General features: G+C 42.3%; 2 protein-coding genes across 2 annotated transcripts; both read right to left on the bottom strand.

The window, feature by feature from the left end:
* Positions 1–759: 759 nt before the first annotated feature.
* LOC102298910 (SOSS complex subunit C) lies at positions 760–3,081 on the bottom strand. The gene has a single exon (XM_005940877.3). It carries the CDS (start codon positions 2,848–2,850, stop codon positions 2,539–2,541), a length of 312 nt encoding a protein of 103 aa, XP_005940939.1. The 5' UTR covers positions 2,851–3,081; the 3' UTR covers positions 760–2,538.
* A 1,857-nt stretch (positions 3,082–4,938) lies between these two features.
* Positions 4,939–19,685, bottom strand: mfsd2ab (major facilitator superfamily domain containing 2ab). The gene is made up of 14 exons (XM_005940876.3): positions 19,417–19,685; positions 15,960–16,082; positions 14,910–15,034; positions 10,936–11,059; positions 10,533–10,611; positions 10,274–10,449; positions 10,070–10,160; positions 9,600–9,718; positions 9,302–9,385; positions 7,681–7,764; positions 7,432–7,544; positions 7,183–7,326; positions 6,781–6,957; positions 4,939–6,690 (listed from the first exon to the last, which is right to left on the bottom strand). Exons 1-14 carry the CDS (start codon positions 19,504–19,506, stop codon positions 6,636–6,638), a joined length of 1,584 nt encoding a protein of 527 aa, XP_005940938.1. The 5' UTR covers positions 19,507–19,685; the 3' UTR covers positions 4,939–6,635.
* Positions 19,686–19,926: the final 241 nt, after the last annotated feature.

Below are 19,926 nucleotides of genomic sequence, written 5' to 3'. Positions count from 1 at the left end.
CAGGTACTGAGGCTGAAAGAAGCTTCAGTGCTCTCAGAAGACTAAAAAGATGGCTACGGTTAACAATGACTCAAATGAGATTAAACAATGCTGCTGTATGCCATGTCCACCAGGAGAGACTGGACAGCATAGATGTAAAACAAATATGCCAGCAGTTTATCTTAGTTAATGAGAGGAGCAGGCATGTGTTTGGCTCCTTCACATAGTGGACATTGAGTTGTTGTGTGGGGCACCAGTAGCTGTAACAGTAGTTCCTGTTTAGAATAAAAAAAATCCTAGCTCACTGATTTGATCGGAGCAATAGTGCCTAAAATGTTGCATAATTTTGCTGAGAGATCTTTTACTTTGTAATAATCTTAGATGAGTAGTTTTATGGACAAAAACCACCAGGTCATTCAGTGTTCCCTTAGTGCTATAACAGGTGTTGGTGCACTATAACTGAAGTAATGTTGTTAAGTCCTTAAAGTCATATTCTTTTATTGTCATGACTGTATTTGAAGGTATTGTTATTTTTGTATGATACCTGATTTATATGGAATATGGCGGAAGTAAACTAAAGCCTAAAATACTTAGTCATTTGTTTAATAGTAATTTAACATTATATAATTCACATATAAAACTATGAATTGTGATTTTTAAATGGTTTAAAAGCATGTAGAATAGCATATGTAGGCAAGTATATTTCTCCTTTTTTTATCAAGAAGCAAAGACAAAAAGGAAAAAAATAAGAAACAGGGCAGGGTTCAGTGGTTGAATCATCCGTCCCCACCAATGCCAAAACCAAATCTACGCCCTTGGCTAATACTGTAAAAAGCAATCATTAGTTTTCTTTGTAATATCGGAACATTGTTTTGATAAATACATAGGTCAGTATCAGGGTTCATATGAGCTATTTTAGCAGTAATGTTACACCTCCACTATGATAGTATTTAGCTGTTAATCATGTTAGCAAGGAAGCCAGGGTTTGTAATTCATTCTTAATTTAGCCACACTGCATGAATTTGGATGATAACATTTTTGAAAATGGCAGTTTACTTTATCGGGCAATTATAAAATCACATTTCTTAGGCTGGCTTTTAAGGAAGGAGGAAAGGTATGTATCAGGTGGCTGAGAAGAAAGATGGAGGTGGAAAGGATGTGCAAGCTATGGGACAAAGTTGCTGAGACTAGGTTAAAAAGAGGTGATGATCATGCTGTTCTTGCAACAGCATGAAAACTGACAGAGGTGAGACAGCAGAAAAGTTTTTATTTATTTTTATAATAAGTCAAGGAATTAAGTGAAGAACAGTGATTAATTAAATTGTTTCTTGCATTTTTGATTTAAAAATGAAGCCAACAAGGAAGCGGCAAAAAAAAGAGAACTGCAGTTCCTCTTTAAGCCACTTGAGGCTGTCTCAGAAAGAGACAGTGAAGTGAGGGCAGTGGTTGCTTTGACTGACAGGTGTGTTGACACAGGTATGTGTGTGAGCACTCGCTCTCCTCTCTCACTCTGCATCGCCTCCATCAGTCTTCTCTGTGGCCCTGCTCTTTTCCTCCTGCCTGGAAGCTCCACCTTCAGCATCCTTTAAACCACCACCTCTGTACACACATCCTAGCAGGTCTAACTACTATCTTGTAAACATTCCCTTTCACTCTTGCTGCTATCCTTCTGACACACCCACTCCACCCTCCCTTCTCTTCTTCACCTGTAGGACACTGTCCTTCGCTTTTGGATATCCTGATAGTCTTCTGTGTAAGTTGTTATACAAAGGTTTCAAATCTATTTCTTTGGAATGAACATAAAATGAGGAAATGCAAAAGAAAATTGTATAATTAAACATATGAATTATGCCAGAATATGTTTAACAGTTTATTTAAACCCATCTCATGTTTGTGCTTCCATAGTAAGTCATCTGTTGAGGGATTCCGGGCAAATAACTGTTGTAACCTACACAGATCTCATAGATTGCAATTATGAGCCCAGATATTCACAAACCAGTCAGTGCCCCTGGGCTGAAATGTGCTATCTTAATAATACTGTGACATATGAAAGTACAACACACTTTAAAAAAACGGTTCTAAAATACCAGGAACAACAAAATGAGTTGGTGATGCAACTGTATGCAGTAAACTTGGGGTTTTCAGGCTCTTCCAGGACGTCGGTAACTGTTTCCATCTGGTTATCCAGACTTGCATCTTCAGTATTCAGTTCCTTTTGAAGACACAATTTCTGAAACTCGTTTTACATCCTGTTGCTTCTTTGGATTTTTTCCGACTCTCATAGATGAAAGCACCTTCCACATAAAATCTGTTATTATGCCAGCAGCAGACTTCTCATCCTGACTCACACTGATCTGAGTGAAACACAGTCATGATCGCATAATTAATGAAGAATAATCTGTGAGGGCTTAACACAGGACATTACGCTCAAATATTTTATTCTGTCTGTGACGTCTTTTAGTCTCCCTGGCAGAATAAAATATAATATCAGTCATCAGATCAACAATACCATAAAATAACCAGTTTAAATGTCTTAGGGGTCGGGGTCAGAATTTAGAGTCAGAAGTCGGGCTCCAGCCGGGGGAGCACCGGGAGGATGAGGTTCCCAAACGAGGAGTCCTGCGTGATGAAGAACCCGGAGGAGTGGACGTGAGCGTGCTGCAGGGCGGCCTTCTGTTGGGCTGCGATGTGCTGCTGCTCGGCGCTGTCCCTCACCTCCTTCAGGCTGGGTCTGGACGACAGCGGGATGTTGGCTCCGGGGCTGTTCATGGACTGGCTCTGCAGCAGCCGCCTCTTCTCCTTGTCCAGCTCCGCCAGGATGGCCACACGGGTCTTGTTCTGAAAGCCCTGTCCCGGCGGGTTAGCAGCCATGTTAGCTAAGCAGTTAGCAAACACCGGTTTCACGAGTCCACGAAGCACATAAAGCCGACTGCCGGGATTGCTTCTTTAGGGTATGTGGGTATATAGAATATCTTCGCTATGGAGAAACACAAAGCACGCACTGTCAGAGATAAGACATAAAATACCGCCTTTAGGCAAAGGAACTGGACAACTTCCGGCTAATAGTTCTCCTTTCAAAGTAAAAGTTCACGGAAACTACATCAGTTTGTTTTTTTATCGTTTTATCTTACGGCAACATTTACGGTTAAATGTTTATTTATGTAATGATGTTTTTTTTTAAGTATATTCTACCAGGAAGAAAATATTCATCCAAATGTCGCCGTGTATGTGTGCGAAATAAAACCAACATTCACCAAACAGTTATTGCAATTTCGTGACTGAACACTAGATGGGATCAGTTCATTATGAATCATAAACCATGTGAATGTGAAAACTGGGTTTCACTAGAGCCACACCTGAAAATACGACGAGGACTCTCGTCATAGTTGGAGTGCAAAGAGTGGCCAAATTATATCACTAAATACACCATTAAGCAATTAAGTGGATGAGTACGTAATTAAAATGGAAATAAATAAATAACGTATTAAATACATATGTCAATTAATCTTTTTTGAAAACATATTTTATTATTTCACCATTTAATTGATTATTTCATGGTTCCTTGGCAATCTGCAATCTGTCAGCCTTACCCATTAGAGCCAGGGCACAGGGATGACGCTGATCTGGTCAAATATGTCAGCAGGTGTTTCTCAATACTAAGTACACACAGTTTGTACTTGTATACTTGCACACTCGCTTCCCCGTTTGAGGACGGGAAGACACGTCTTGGAGGCAAACAACACAGCTGATGACATAAGCTGGGCCTCATTGTGTACTTTACTCCCCCTTTCCCCTTATGATAAATATTTACAATAAAAATGGCAAATAACAGCCTAATTATGTTATATTTAAAAAAAATATGCATAATCATAGTACAATTCTCACCTAAAGCCTCAATGATGTCAAATTACTTTGAAAGGTCATAAATTGATTTGAAAGAAGTTAGTAACGAATTGTGTATCATTATATGAAATGAAACATTACTGATTAATCAAGACGACACGGTTCAGCAGATCTCTCTTAAAACGCTTAAAATACAGTTGAACAAATATCAAAACAGATCATATCATTCTTCAGCACCTAAACTGCAAACAGCTGCCTCGGGCTTCTCTAATCCCATCCACCCAGCTCTGGTTATGTTTAGGCTTCGCACTGTGAAACACCGTAAGCCTAAAGTTCATTCATTCGCCTGCTGACACACTAACACTTTTCATGGAGTTCATGGTGGGTTTTTTCCCCTTTTTGGTTAATAAATTAGTATAACTTTGACTGATGCTGCGCCTCTTCTGTTACCTGTTATTACTCATGACTTTTCCACTATATATAATATGGGACTAATTTCTTGTGCAGAGTTGGTAAATGGCTCCTTGACATGTTTGACCTGCTGCTGAGCTGTGTAACCACTAGATGGTACTGCTGCATCGTGTCAATACAGCTGGGGTGACTTTGTTTGGACAGAACTAGGTATAATAGTGAATTTTTGTATGAAGGTATTGCTATCAATTCCACTGTCTGGTCCTCATGTTTCCCAGACCTGAATCCTTGTGAGAACCTCTGTCACATCTTCTGTGTCTAGTCCCCACACTCTCCTAGAGCTCCCTGATGCTATAATCCATGTCTGGGAGGATATCCCCTAAAACACCATCCACCGTCTCATCAGTAGCATGCCGAGGTATTAGTGAGAGTGCATCAGGTCATTATTATTATTATTATTATTATTACCAGAGGCCCAAACCAGTGTTTGTGCTGGCTATAAACTTGCTTCAGCTCTACAAATCCTGGACCAGAAAGACCAAAATCCCCTCTGATCATAGAGGGAGACAACTGATCAGCAATGCATCTTGGAATCTCATCCATCCACATGGGATGTTTGGATGGAGAAGAAGTTCCTTATTTTTAATCCACACAAGGAGGAAGTAAAGACTACTGCCAATTTCTTTTTCCCCACAGTGCACAATGGACATTTATCAGTTAGTGTTTATTAACATATTTTTCCTCCATCACAGTATTTTTTTCTTAAATAGCTACACCACAGTGTAGATAGGTTCATCCCACTTGCAGACACAAATATAACAAAGATATATACACAAGTATATACATATGCACAGGAGGCGCCTGTGTGCCTTTGTCGGGATTAAAGCTTCACACATTTGGCTACAGCCTCACTCAAGAGTCAATAATAAAAAATTTAAAAAAAAAAACTACACAACAAATTAAAACAAGACAGCATTTACAGGATGTAGACTAAACCTGTAGTAATTGTAAGGATGTACGTTCTCTGTCCTCTTCAGCAGAGGGTAAAGAAAACGAGCATGAATGAAATAAACATTGGCAACTCAGTTGTCCGAATCAAATGCCAAAGATGTAACATTATGTATAACATATGACACTCAATGTACACATTTCCATATCGACAGATATGAAACATAATCCTCGTGATGACAGATTGACATGTGCTTCTCCAATAAAAACATATATACAGATAAACATAAACACCCATCGATAAGAGCTCCGCTTTCCATCTTCATCTTTTTTTTCCCCCCCTTCTTCTTTCTCCAAAATGATGCGCTTCCCTTTTATAAAATGCATATGAAGCAAAGACCGCAAAGGAGGTTAAACCTGAATGCCCAGTTGGCAACAGCTTTACAGGCCTTAAATAGAGTTAAATAATCCAAGAAGCATGGCTTTCTAGAAAACATGAATTTGAAAAGGAAAAATGAAAACTAATAAATATTTAAATAATGATATCACTAAATTACAGGTGCCTGTAGTAACTTAAATTTAAAGCATTGAGAGAGAAAAGGTTTTCCCTGCCATCAGCAGCCGTCCTTATAAATAATGGAAATAATGTAGCTGCTGAATATACAGACATCAGTTATGTTTTTGAAAAATAACTGCTTTCACTCCTGTAGTGGTTTCAGTGTGACGGTGGAGTACTATTAGAAGCCCTTTAGAGCGCAGGTGTTCCTGTTTGGCCACAAGTTCAAACATCACCATTATTTATAACCTCTTATAAGAAAAGCCAGTGGGATGGGAATAAGATGAAACAGGCTGGCTGATTGGATTGTGTAAACTATGAAGTGAAAATGTAAAATTACAATTTCTATTTAAAAAAACAAAACAAAAAACCCCCTGACGTTTGCATCAGCTTTTTAAAACCCCGTAAACGGGGGAACAAATTAAGGTTGTACCGCTGTTCAAGTTCCTCGTGTCGAACGCTCACATCTCAGATCCTCCTGAGGTCGCTCACGTTCGACGTGCGTATATAGCACCATTAATACTAATGAAAACATGCTCTTAATGCTTTTCATAGTTCTTGTGTGATTTTTGACTCAGAGAAAGACCAACTAAACAAAGAAAATGAAAAGGATCTTTTCACAGTACACCTAAAAAATAAGGCTTTTTTTTCCCCACGAAAAACAGAAACAGAGAAGTGTGCCAGGAAAATATCAGATTCACAGATGGGAGGGTTGTCTTTAGAAAAGGCCTCAGGGTGGCTGAAACAATGACACTTGAGTGAATCAAGTACTTCTGGAACAGCAGCAGCAACAGCAGCATTAGTGGACAAGGCAGTGATCCGACAGTCGCGGGTCTGTTGGTGCCGTCCGGTGCAAAAGTGCCATTCGTTCACCCCACTGGTCTGTCTGGAAAATGAGCTAGACCACGTTGGCTAGTTCTGCTGAGTCCGTTTCAGAGTCCGCCTCATTCTCCCTGTGAGACGAGAGACTTCGGTTGGAGGGTTGCCTCACAGAGATGCAACACACACAGAAGATGGTGAAGCGTTTGGGTCTGTGCACTTACCTCAGGTCCTGTAGGAGTTTGCGGTTAGCTTGCCTCTTCTCCTCATTGATCGGATAAGAGTAAATTATGGACAGGCCAATCGCCATCAGAGCTATGGGTGCAGCCGAAACCAGTAATTTCAACGTCAAGTCCACTTCCTTAGGTTGAGAGCAGCCTCGGCTGATGTAACCCGCAAAGCTAAAAAGAAGAGAAATAAAATTATTAGCTTTTAGCGCAGCAGAGATACTGATGTGCAGGAAAAGTAACAAATTACTCATCAAATAAAAAACACTGCTGTGGTTACTCATGTGATATGTACCCACATGCACTCTATAGCCTCACTGTAATCTAATGGAACGGAGGTGCTGAGAAATTCAACTAAACAAATAGCTGCAAATGCTTAAACTTTGTGCGAGTGCTTACTCTAAACTAAGAGTAGAGATGCCGAGAGAGACTCCAGAAGCAAACTTGGTGAAGAAGACATAGAAGGAATAGAAGAGCGCTTCGTGGCCGGTGAAGTCGGGATTTTGCACTTGGAAGTCGTCGACGACATCGGGCAGCATAGACCTGAACAAACAAAACGTGAGGCTTGGTCATTTATGTGCATTCCTGATAAGAAAAAACGTTTTTAATCTATAAAGTCATCAAATACGAGCCAGCGGAGAGGCATACCAAGGTAGCAGGAAGGCGACAGCCACTCCAACGCCAGCAGCAAAGGAGCAGATGTAGGTGACAGCCAGGTTACTCTTCAGGGACACCACCAGGATCATGAAAGGAATCACAGCCTGGAAATGACAGCAGTGAGAGATTTAAATCCCAAAACAGGTCTCTTAATGATACTGCATCAGTTTTCCTAAGAAAGAAAAATGCCCCTAAGTTTTACGGTTTGTTTATACTTTTAACAAGATTTCAGGGACTTACCAGTGTGCCAACGTAAACCGCTGTCTTCTTTCCAAAACGAGTCAGAAACCACTGCCAGAAGGGAATGGCCAGAGTAGCGGAGAGCTGAAAGAGGGGGGGGGGGAACAAAAAACAAGTGTGGTTAACCAACTGTTTTACCAAAACTCAGAGAAGTTCCTGTAAGTTTCTCCAACGCCCCTCCGTATTCCAGGTCAATATCGGGAAAAACAACAACAAAAACCCTACTTTATCTGTGTTATATAAAAGAAGAGAAGCATGTTAGACATGTGATGCAGTCACAAAGCACTTCAGATATCATCTGACCTAAAGAGGACATGAAGAGGCGGGACAGCCCCCAGATCGTCGTGGGCTTTGACCTGTGCGTGTTTGACCAAGGCGGCGAGAACACCCGTCCATTGTGCACAGTGTTCTCGGTATTTCCCCACCTTTCCTTCTGAATGCCTTCGATAGGCCCAAACTTCCCGTCACCTCAGTCTCTCTGTGCAGTCATCTGTAGCTTTCAGACTCATTTCATGTAGTTTCACTTTAGTCTACGAGCACACACTCTGTTTTAAAATGTATGCACTTGAAATTAGTCTTGCTGTTCTGCAAACACTTCTCTCAAACCTTTGCCCCCAAGAGCCTCGCTGTTTTTTTTCTTAGAAATCAAATATCAACATCACGCATCAGCTTTCATCTTCTAAACCAACTTTGAAGAGAGTTTCACACAAACTGCCTTCACTGAAAGTGAGCAGCACGACATTCTCATACAAACATCCTTAAGAACGACTGCACGTGCTGTGCATCCAAGCTGGATCTAACATGAACAGGCGTCACACAGGAGGCTTTTTCTGCCTTCCTCCTCTTCCCTCAGTTATTCATTACTTTTGACCTTTGTTGCTTTTGCTCCTTCGACTGACAGCCAGTGTGAGGTACATGTGCTTTTATAACGTGTGCCAATTTGATTTGGTTTATCTTATCGTTGCCATTATAAGATAATGAGATCACCTCACACATCATCAAGGATTACCATCTCTCAGTGCTGATTAAACAAAGTCATTTCAGTGACTGCACGTACTGGTTAATAGTCACTACCTTGGCTACATAATCCTGTCCGTGAAGTAAAGGCTCAAAGCATCTAATCTCTTCACCCTTGCTAACCTGCACTTTCTCACCCCATACCGTTGCGTGAGCTCAGCACATCTGTGGATTAATTAGCTTTAATACTCGTCAGGAAGTTTGCGTGACTCTTTGATATGAAAGCTTTTTGTTCCCCTTATACCACAGATTTATATAAAAGAGACATGAAAGCAGAGGTGACTGTGGCTTCTTTACGGTCTATGGGAACGGGGTGGCATTCGGGCCGAGTAGTCACACATCACTGAAACAGCCATGCAGGAGCCTTCCTTTCTGACCGAGTACAGAGTGGATTTTGTAATTGAAGACCATTTACAAGAGAAGGCTTTTGTCTGCGCGCTGAAGCTAATGGCTCATTTTGTTCCACACAAACGGGCTGCTCTGGGTTTCACCTGCCAGGGGTAGCTGGAGTCATTTCTATGGGAACAGTGCACCTAGCTGTCTGTGTCTATGTGTTTGTCACAATAAACCACCTCCCGGTCACCTCCTCTGTGTCTCTACTCACCATGATGACCAGCAGAATATTCTGGAAGTCGTTCCTGAAACCCAGTGTGGCGCTGCAGAACAGGGCAAAGTTTCCCTCCAGGAGCTGCAGGATGAGACAGAGAGGTCACTCAGTGTATTGCTTGAACACACAAACACGCACATGAGGCCAAGAAAACTCTGGCTGGGAGCACAAACATGCGAGACACTAAACAGGCTGAAGTTAGTGACTGAAAAACGCAAACATGGAAAGTTATCCTGTACACAAATTCATTTACAGTAAAATATACAGAGTGTGTGTGGCTCTTTCATGTACGCACCATGAAACCTAGTGAGGTAAAGAGGAAGGCCATGACCAGTTTGGCATATGGTCCATACCCCATCACCAGCTTAATCCCCTGAAAGAAGGACATGGGCTCAGACCTGGGACGAGAAGACTCTGAAAAGAGAAAAGACACGAGGGAGTGAACCAAGATGCAGAATTCACTTTGAAACGTTCTGATGTCCCGTTTCTGAGCTTTTTTACTTTAAATGACACTTTTCATGTGCAGCTGCCTTTAAGCCTCACCCTGAAATAGCCAGACATCTTATTACGAGGTCACAAGGCTTTCACTTTGAGCAAACTTTGTGTGCTTCCTCAGCCCATAATCATGGAGCTGTAATCACACGAAGGAAGCGTACATGTGCGGCCCATCGGGAATCTGACATCAGTGATTTTGGCTTTGGATAAAATCTTAGTCTGTTAAAGGATCCAACAACAGAAGGATGGTTGATTCTGATAAACGCTCACCTTTTTGTTCTCTCACACCGAAGAACAGCACGACAGCACAGATGATGTAAATCAAGCAGATCACACCCGACGCGATCATGTAGGCTGTTCTCTGCACAGGAGGAAGAAATGCGCAATGAGTATTCAGAAGATTTCACAAACCGCCGTCATCAGCTCGCATCTAATTACACAAACTTGTTAATTAGCCAACTGATAAACGGTTACCGTGTGCTCCAGGGAGATGACAGGCTTAGACTCATTAAGTCCAGGGGACGCAGAGAAGTTGCTCGGCTCCGCCAGGATATCGGCGGGCCCCGGGATGCAGGGGGCGTTCGCCAAGCCGACGATCTGGCCCTGGATCGCCGTACCGAGCAGGGTGCCCAAAACCTCCACCGTCATCCCTGATGAGGAGACAAGGAGGCATCGTAAAGAGGCTCCAGGAGGTTTATCTAAGAGGACGGCGCTTTAACATGCCGATACTCACTGTAGGCAGTCGCAGAGTCTCTCTCTTTCTGCTCTGAGCTGATGAACATGGTGAGGGCTGAGTATGGCACATGGAAGCACTGCGGGAAATCACAAAGAGTATGAAGGTGAGAGAACAGCTTCAACAAATGATCGATACTTAGATACCACAAGCACTGCACGAAGACAGGAAACTGTTTTCTAAGTAATCCAAATATATCAGACTTATAATGAAGTTGGGGTTAATCTTCCCATGAGGTGCTACATACTAATATTATATATACACGAAAGAAGGAAATACAGAGGGGAACATTCTTTCCCTCCGACATCACCAAAGACCACAGTTAGGCTGCAGGCCATACTCTGAGAACCCTACAATGAAAGGTTATAGTGAACATGTTTGTGCGTGCACATGTGGTACTCACAGTCTGGAGGCTCTGGAAGAGGCAGTAGAAGAAGAGGTACCAGATGACTTTGCCATTCTCAAAGGGAGGAACGTACCATATGAGGAAGTAGGAAATCACAGCCAGAGGGGTTGACAGTACGATCCTGCAGATGAGATAAAGCAGGAGGAAGGGGGAGGGAGGGGAGTGGAACAGGAAAACATGACAACAGCAACAGCGTCAGTCGGTGTAAAACGTGATCTATTCAAAGTGTGGAACATCTCCTTTTGTAAACAGTTTCCAGGCCTAAAAAGTCTCTCATTGCGTAACTACTCATGGCTTTTCTATTCTGCTTGTGCCAACACTTCTTCAGTGATTCTGCACTTTAGTTAACTGTCACCTGATGAATATATTGTGTCTATGTACTTTACATGCAAGGAGGCTGAGCCTCAGATATGGCCTGATCTGAGGGTTACTAGAGGATGAATGACTTGGGGAATGCTGCTGAACGACATTAAAGGCACCTTTTGTTTTCATGAATTCACACAACATACAGGAACTTTAACTGAGCATAAAACCCCACAGAAGTGAAATTCTTCTGCACACTTCCCACCCTCCAGTCACCTCCTTCCTATGGTCAGACAGCTACAGTCCAATGAGATGTGAGATTTCGCCCTGCAGTTACGCCTCTGTGGATGCGTCACATTCCAAGAAATACACATGGAATATGACAGTTCGTGCCATCCTGCCAGGCCATTCACTGACAGGTCCTGTCTGAAAAGATCAGACAGGATGCGAAATCATGCTCGAGTCAGAGTGGCCCAACAGCTAGCGCAGGCCTAACTTCTCTCCACAGTGCTCAGAAAGCTGAACAACTCGCTGCCAATCAATTCGAGCCCTTGCGAACAATTCATAATCACGCACCGCAGCGAGAGTTTGAAAGAGAGAGAAGGTCCGGCGGAGCGACGTGCTGTCTGCTCTCTCGCTGATGTGATTAACTGTACCCTTGTTTGAACACAGTGTGGGAGTGTACAGAAAGGGTGGACAAGCTGGAACACATGATCCATCCACATGCAACAATGCGCTCAGGAATGCTTGCTCCTTTTTCCCCCTCTTTTTTTAATACAGTAATCAACTCCAGCCCATGAGATGAACACAAACGCAAGGAATGTCATCCACACAAGTCACCAGCAGAAACTGTGTTGCTTGGTTTGTTTGTTTTTTAAGGCACGTGTTCACTGTCTGCAAGCCTAAGATAAGCTTCGCACCATCCTTGCAGAACTCCGGAGGCACACTGGGCCATACAAGCATTGACCTACATCACATTTAAACATCTTCTGAAACAGCCGTGCTAACAAGAGCGAGCGTTATCTACTTTGTCAGCGAATTAACTCAGCGAGTGGCAGCTTTAAGTCTATCAACAGTTTAGTAAGAGTGAAAAGCTATCTTAAGAGCTTCTGCGTGTGAGAGTGACACAGTTATCTCTCCATTTTTTCATTTTTGGCTTGGCGGCTGAAGCAATAATACATTTTTAAAATTCAGTTTTTGACTTTGTGCTTTCATAAGTCAGAAATCACGTCCCCCCCCCAAAAAAAAAAAATATATATCACTCTTTAGGTGAAAGTCTTCAAAACTGGCTCTTCATACTGTAGCCAACTGCAGAAGCTGACAGTGATATAAGATAAGCAACAGGAAGGCCTTCGGTCTGAAAATTCACTCTGCTAGAACTTGAACTCCAGTAACCTCCTGGATTCCTCAGTCACTCTTTAAAACGTAATACAGGCACTGAAAGCTGAGCAGCTATTGGCTAAAACTAGTGGTGTGTTGTGGGCAGGACCAATGAGAAGCTCGCTCAGCTCCGGTCACCCTCCCCCCACTGTGGCTTCCAAGCAGTAAAGACAGAGCAGCTCTGACTGCATCTGCAGCTTTCTGCCTGCTCTCTGCACATGTGTCTGAAATGAACTGAGCCATAATATAACCAAAAATGCCAAACCCACCCCCGCTACAACCAAAAGCCCACGCCCCATTTCTGACGAGAAGTGGAGGATGCACTTTATCCCTCCCCCCTTCCTCTGTGACCCACTTTTGAGATTCAAACATCAGCATCTCAGCAGTAATTACAGTAACGAGATAAAATCCATCACCCTCTTGCACATTCGCTTCTCAGTCAAAATTTTTTGACAAAGAAATAACTCTTAATATAATTTTTACATCATCGAGTTCAGCGCTCCTTTACGGGAACTCCCATTAACGATTTCATCACTGGTGAGGAACATTTCTATCACCGTCAGCTCAGCGAACCTCAGTCTCGCCATTATGACATTTCTTTTGCATTAGTCATGCAGGTCTACTTGCGACATACACACCCACATAGGCTGCAAGATTAAAGCTAAAAATCACAGCCACAAATACTTAGATTATTTACCACAAACTTTCTTTGAATGAGCTCTAAAACCACGGCCGTTTAACTAGAATTCATTTGAGCATCAGCAAGAAACTGTCTTTCTAAAACATTACATGACCTTTACCTCCTCTAGAAGATATTGTTTCTACAGAGCCAAGCTGAACTACGCGGTGACAAAAGTAGCTGCGCTCTACTTGTAACAAGCTAAAATTCGAGCTGTATAGGAATTATTGCAAAAAGGAATTTTATCTTGATTATCTGCTTTCATAGCCTTTTGCTTACTCTCACACCATTTACCAAGAGGTTGCTTTAACACAGGGAAAGACAGTAGTGAGCAGGCAGGGGACCCTCTCCTCCCACTCGTGCCACTTCCTACCCAACGCTCATTTCCTAACCAGCTTGGGAAATTATATGTTTAATCAAGGAGGCAAGGGAGTAAATACACAGGTGCAGCACACACCCCACACCTCCTCGTGGTGGTTATTAAAGAGATGCCTTTGCTCTTTTGTTGTTCTTGACATATCCTCTCTCTCTGATACCTTTTACCTCCGGTGGCTTATTTCTACCCTCGTCACACTACAGAGTACTGCATGTACTGAAGGGACAGTGGCTCTAAAACATCTTCTGTGCTGACAGCTCTATAACTAGCAGCTCCGCTGACACCCCAGTAGTCTCTTACATCAGCGGAATTATATCAATTACATCTCCGTTGACACAGACCACAGGTGTGCAACGGTGTGGGGAATAGGGGTTTAAAAGTCATTAGACTTTAGAGCTGATAAGACTGTGCAAGATGCCCATAGACAGAACAATGTGGTGGTGGGGGGTGGGTCAAATCTGAAAAGAAAAGCGATCAGCAAGCCTTTTCAGGCATGCTTTAGAGCCCTCCTACACACAGACAAGCTGAATTCAAACCTTAATACAAGATGGGTTTTCATATTATTCTCTGTATATTTAAGGTTTTATGTCAAATAACCACACAAAGAAGACTTCCAAAGAGTCTTTTTGCGCTTCCTGTAATGCGCTGGAGTTGTATTTGTCACCAAAAACTACAATGTGGGTTATGTGCAAGAGTATCTCCTGAAGCAACTTCCTGTTTTTGTTTAACTTAAAAAAGAAAATGGCTTGACATCTTTAGGGGGTTTATAGTTCAAACAGTAGCAGTTAATGTGGTCCACTTCACCTAAAGACAGTTCTCAGTATGCTACTCTAAATAGCAAGAGGTGAATGAGAGACGGGGGAAGGAGAGTTTGAATGGACACATCCGCACATGCTGGCAATGAGGAAGTAGTACTGCAGCAATAGCATGACGCGTAGTAAACCCTCCTGAGAGAAGTCTCTGGCTTTTCAAAAGTAGAGAACAAAGCCCCGCCCTCCCCAAACACTGACATCATACAGTTGGGAAACTTCCACCAGGGCTGATGGGAGACCCTGTTATCACATGCTCCAACAGCAAATAAGCAAAAAAGTGTTTCAACTGCTTAACCCGGCTTTATCAGTAAGGTAAAGGAAACAGTTTGTCAGAGACTTCACTAAGGAAGTATATTTGTTATGCACATCAAATCAAATGGACTGTGTAGCACCACGAAACTAGGAGGGAGTAAAAGCTCACCAGGGCAGCATGCGTCCAAAACGCGTCCACGGGCTTCGAGAGACCAGGAAGCCCACTGTGGGGTCCGTTACGGCGTCCCAAGCTCGCCCAACAAACAAGATGATGGAAGCATAGAAGGGATCGATCTGTAAAAGCACAAGAAAAAGATTAGAGATGTCGACACGTGGCTGTTATACACATGTATCAGCTCAGATAAATGAGCACAGGTTATGTGGTCGTATAGCTAAACAGTAGCAGTGAAGCTGTAAAAATGGGCCTTACACTTCGCATTACAGTGGGAAAGGTTTAGTCACTATCTTTTATTAAAGGCAGCAGTGAGAGAGTAACTCTTAACACATATTAGTTGCCAGCTGGCTGTTAACAGAGGGGACAAACTCGGACAGGGTGATGAATGTGTGACTTCTAAATGTACAATCTGTACCACGCTGTGTCACCCCATAGACTGTTAATTAATAGCCATGGAAGGCGAACAAGACCGAACCCTGGGAAGCCTTTGACTATCACTGCCATCATGGCCATGACCATCAGATTACTGTCAGAGCTCATTAATGCGAGCTCCCCCCCTTTATATTGTGCCACCACTGTACCCCTCCCAAAGCTTTTCAGAACAAGCTCCTGTAAGCCTCTTAATACACTGGAGCCCCATCATCGAGTCAATAATAGCAACAAGGCAGAAACTTTTTCCACAACTTTGCTCTGATCTGTGTAAAGTCCTGTATGAGGGCTTATAAGAGCAGGGCTTTAAGACTCAGCATTACTACATTACAGAGAACAGACTGCACACTTTGCTCTCAATCCCATTTAACCTTGTGAAGTCTAACCTTACTCCTATCCCTTAATGTTTTGGACACATATAGGGTTAGGCTTTCTTATTGGAAAATTTAATAGTATTTAATGAGTGTTAAATTGAACATATATGTATTTTTTTCCCCCTAACCGTCAAAATTGACATATTCTGAAAGCACAGGTTCAGGTTACTTATCACTGATGGTGAAGCCAGGTGGCTTCATTTATCTCTTTGGAGTTTGGAAACAATTTCAACCTCCTCACCTGTGCTACGTCCAGTAGATAGATCTGCAAAAAGAAGCCCAGGGCGCATCCTGTGATCTGGTACGGAGCTCCCCCGATGGCATAGCATATCTTGTTGCAGACTGATAACCTGTTCTGCTCATGCTGCAAGTAGATAAGATAAGATAAGATAACCTTTATTAGTCCCACACGTGGGAAATTTGTTTTGTCACAGCAGGAAGTGGACAGTGCAAAAGTTATGAGGCAAAAATTAGAATACAATAAGAATAAATACAGTACACAACTGTACAGAATAGAATAAAATAAAATACTATATACAGTAGAATAAAATAAATATACAATAAGATAAAAATAGAATACAAATACTATATACAACTGAGTAAAAATACAACGATGACAGAAAGGATTATTGCACTTAGGCAATAAAAAGAACAGAAACACAGATTTAGAACGTGCTCAAATACATTGATCATAAAAACAAAAGTAGGATAAGAACATTTTGTTCAACAGGCACACCTTAGAGCAGGCCTGAGACCTGCTCGTCATCTGGAAGAATCTTGCTTGACAAGAGGCAATAAACGGCTTCAATGATAGCCAACTTTTGAGGAAACTGCCCTCGGGTATTTGCAGCTGTCTGCAAACGTTTTTGGACTTCAGCGGGGCCAAGTTTTTGTAATTATAGGAGAGGTCACTTCCCCGGAGTGGCCAGCAGCAGCTTAAGCCTTACACAGCCACTGCAACACACCTACAAACAATTACACTCCCCCTGTCCCCAGAAGACAAAAAAAGAAAGAAAAAAAAAAGGAAGCAGATTATAAATCGGCAACTTTCTCAATTTCTGTCTGAGGACTTAATCTGCAGACTTGCTTCTTTCTCACCAGTCCCATTAAACAATAAAACATTTTTTCCGAGCCTCACGAGGAACGTGGCCTAAATTCTTAATCGCCAGAGGGTCTTAAGAGCTCGTGAGTTCTGCTGGCAAAAAGCTAACCACAGTGTAGTGTATTTGGAAGGTGTCGGGGACAGCCGCCAGGGAAACAAGAAACCCTTGGTTCGGTAACAAGCGCTTATTCTTCAAGAGTTTCTCCGCTGAACATGTAATCATTTCCTCAACAGACAGACTCCAAACAGATCTTCTAATGGCAACACAAATCCACGATTGGTGTGAGCGTCTGACTACACCATTGTGTCACTCACCCCAAAAGCCAGGGCGACAGCACCTTGGCATCAGTTTGAGATGGCTTAATTCCTCAGTCGATGACTGCCACTATTTGACCAGAGCTTTGACCACTGCTGCCCAAAGAGAGGCGAACACACACCCTTATCCCCGACCAATCGAAAATTTGAGTTTTCTGCTGCTTAGTCTGACCCCTCTCTCTTTATTTATTTATTTTTTTTTAAGAGGGGGGGGGGGGGGGATTAATCTCTGGTGCCGAATGAGAAAAGGGCTCTTGCTGATAACCTTAAGCAGAAGAAGAAAAGCAGAAAACCTATATCAAGGTACAATCTGTTTAAAGTAACCTTCGGCATATTTCACCACTCCTCATAAGGATCAGGAAAAGGACACGGAAATGAAGCATTGCTGTCATTGCATGCAAATAAACCAGTCTTTGCCCCACTGATACGACCAGCTCTGCTTTTCTTTAGGTCAAACACTTTTCACTGCAAGGACAAACCAGCAGAAGAAGCAGTTTTAACCATAATAGCTGGAAATGCAGTAGCTGCAGTAGCTCTGGTGTCCATGGCAGCAAATGCAAAATCTCAAGCATCTCTCACCTTACATAACTCCCCTGAACCCACTCTACCTGAATGCAGAGCACTGACTGTACCGACACAGGTGTGTAACCATCAAGTAACTGCCACAGGAATGTGTTAATGTGACAGTGTATTCGTGTCACACACATTTGCATGGTTGTCAGGCAGTCTATTTAAAACACACAACCATAATGGATCTTAACTGAGCTTGTGGCCACACGTGGACAGATGTCTTTGGCAAAAAAGAAAAAGAGAAAGGAATGTAGCTGAGTTTTATAAACAGGACACTGAATCTACCTTCACTGATATTACTTCCAGGGCCACACCTGCTATCAGAGTTCCCACTAATGATATGTTACTACTGTAAATGCGTAACATGCGTAGGTGAGACGTTTTTCCTGCTTTTTGGGTTCACGTGTCACTCCCTTAGTTTAAAGGTGCAGACACACAAAATCCCGAACACTCATTTTGTAGTCTGTTTTCGGGAAAGGTCCTCTGCCTGCTCCTTCATTATCTGACACGTCGCCTTGGTGGGTGCTCCCTGTGGCGTTCAGTGCTTTCGGGAAAATTGTAAATTTAATGGGAATTTTCTTCAGCAGTGTGTGTTTGTTTGTGTGGTTTTCTTTTTTTCTTTTTTTTTGGGGGGGGGGGGGGAGGAGGCGTGAATACCAAACCAGTGAAAAATTAAAGCATTTGTTTAACAAACCACTAGTATGTGAGGGAATTTAAAACATCGTGCAAATGAACTCTACCGCATTTTTGTTACTACAATGCAAATTATAGTGTCTGATTATTCCAGCCTCAGAAAGACAGGCTACTTTCTCTTTTTCGTTGAGTGTTTCTTCCTTGCAAAGGCAGAGCTAGTGGGGGTTTTAACAGAGCCCAGTGAATGCAGCACATCTATCTGAGAATGCTTATTAAAACTGATATGAAGGATAAGACAAACCACGCTGGTGTTAGCAGACTATATTCTGCGACGTTTTTTGGAAAGGCGATATCGATATTCCCAGCGTGATTTAAAAAGAATGTGTAATTATTTTAGAGGCTTTAATTAAAAGTAAGCCACCTTTATGCAAAGGTTAAAACCCAAATTTATAACCTAGCTTACAGATTCTCGGCTACTTTAAGGAACAACGTCAAAAACCAGCCGAACGTGAACTGAATTTGAGGAACTGATAAGACGAGAGGTATTACATTTTTTAATTCAACTGTAGCTACACGTTGCTGGCGAAATAAGGGCACAGAAAATCTCGAACATTGCCTTCCACACACGCAAACTGTGAATTAAACCCGTTTGTGTAGATGTAGCCCTCCAAAACCACGGTTTTTGGTTTAAACTATTTGAAGAATGCGTTCTTAGTATAATTAAGGTTCAGAAGAAGGAGAAAGGGCTTCCCAAAGGCCCAAATAACACTCACGTGCCAAATAGCAATAATTACATTTTATTAAATTATGCGTTTATCCATTTTTTAAATTCCGTTTAAATCGTTTCCGAGTTACTAATGAGACAAATGTTGGCCCGGAATGGCGCGCGCCTTATTTAAGCTAACGTATACATGAGTCACCCTTAAAGTGTCAGCTCGCCGGTATTACCCATTCATTTAAATGATCGACACCCATTCCTATCAAAGCCTGGCCCTTTCTATTTTCGAGAATTCGTGTGAAAGCGGGCCAGAATCAACCCGTACCTGAAGCTAAATTTTGAATACATGAATTTACTCACCCTTTTAGCGAGCTGGATGCCATCCGAGTTCCCCGGTTTATTCAACAAACTGGCGTTCGAGTATTGTTCAGCTCCTTCTCCTTTCGCCATGGCAGAAATAACTTCGTCCTCGGTTGAATTTGCCTCAGAAATAAATACACAAATAAACCACTATCCTCCCTTAACAGAAAGAAATACGGTCCGGTAGCGTGTAAATTTAATGAGGACTGATGAGATGTGGTGCTGGCAGCAAGCAAGCTTGACTGGATGTAATTTTTTGGATGTCCCCGCCCTCTAACGTGAGCCATTCACACCACTACTATACCACGCCCCCTCGGGTGTGTCACAGTCATATGTTTCTTCATCAGAAGCCTTTCCTTGGAAATTCTTTGTATCCGTTTTCAGCCAAGTGTGTTTACATTTACAAACGAGCTGTGACTGATCGCTCCTATAACGCGCACGCCTACTAAAAATCAAAGCTGGTGGATATATATACATATATATATATATATTAGGGCCTGATTATTTAAG

This window comes from Haplochromis burtoni, unplaced genomic scaffold (assembly GCF_018398535.1).
Source record: "Haplochromis burtoni strain Fernald_Lab_line unplaced genomic scaffold, NCSU_Asbu1 Contig_297, whole genome shotgun sequence".
NCBI lineage: Eukaryota > Metazoa > Chordata > Actinopteri > Cichliformes > Cichlidae > Haplochromis > Haplochromis burtoni.
Note: the sequence above shows the minus strand (reverse complement) of the source record. Positions and strands in the feature narration are given on the sequence as shown.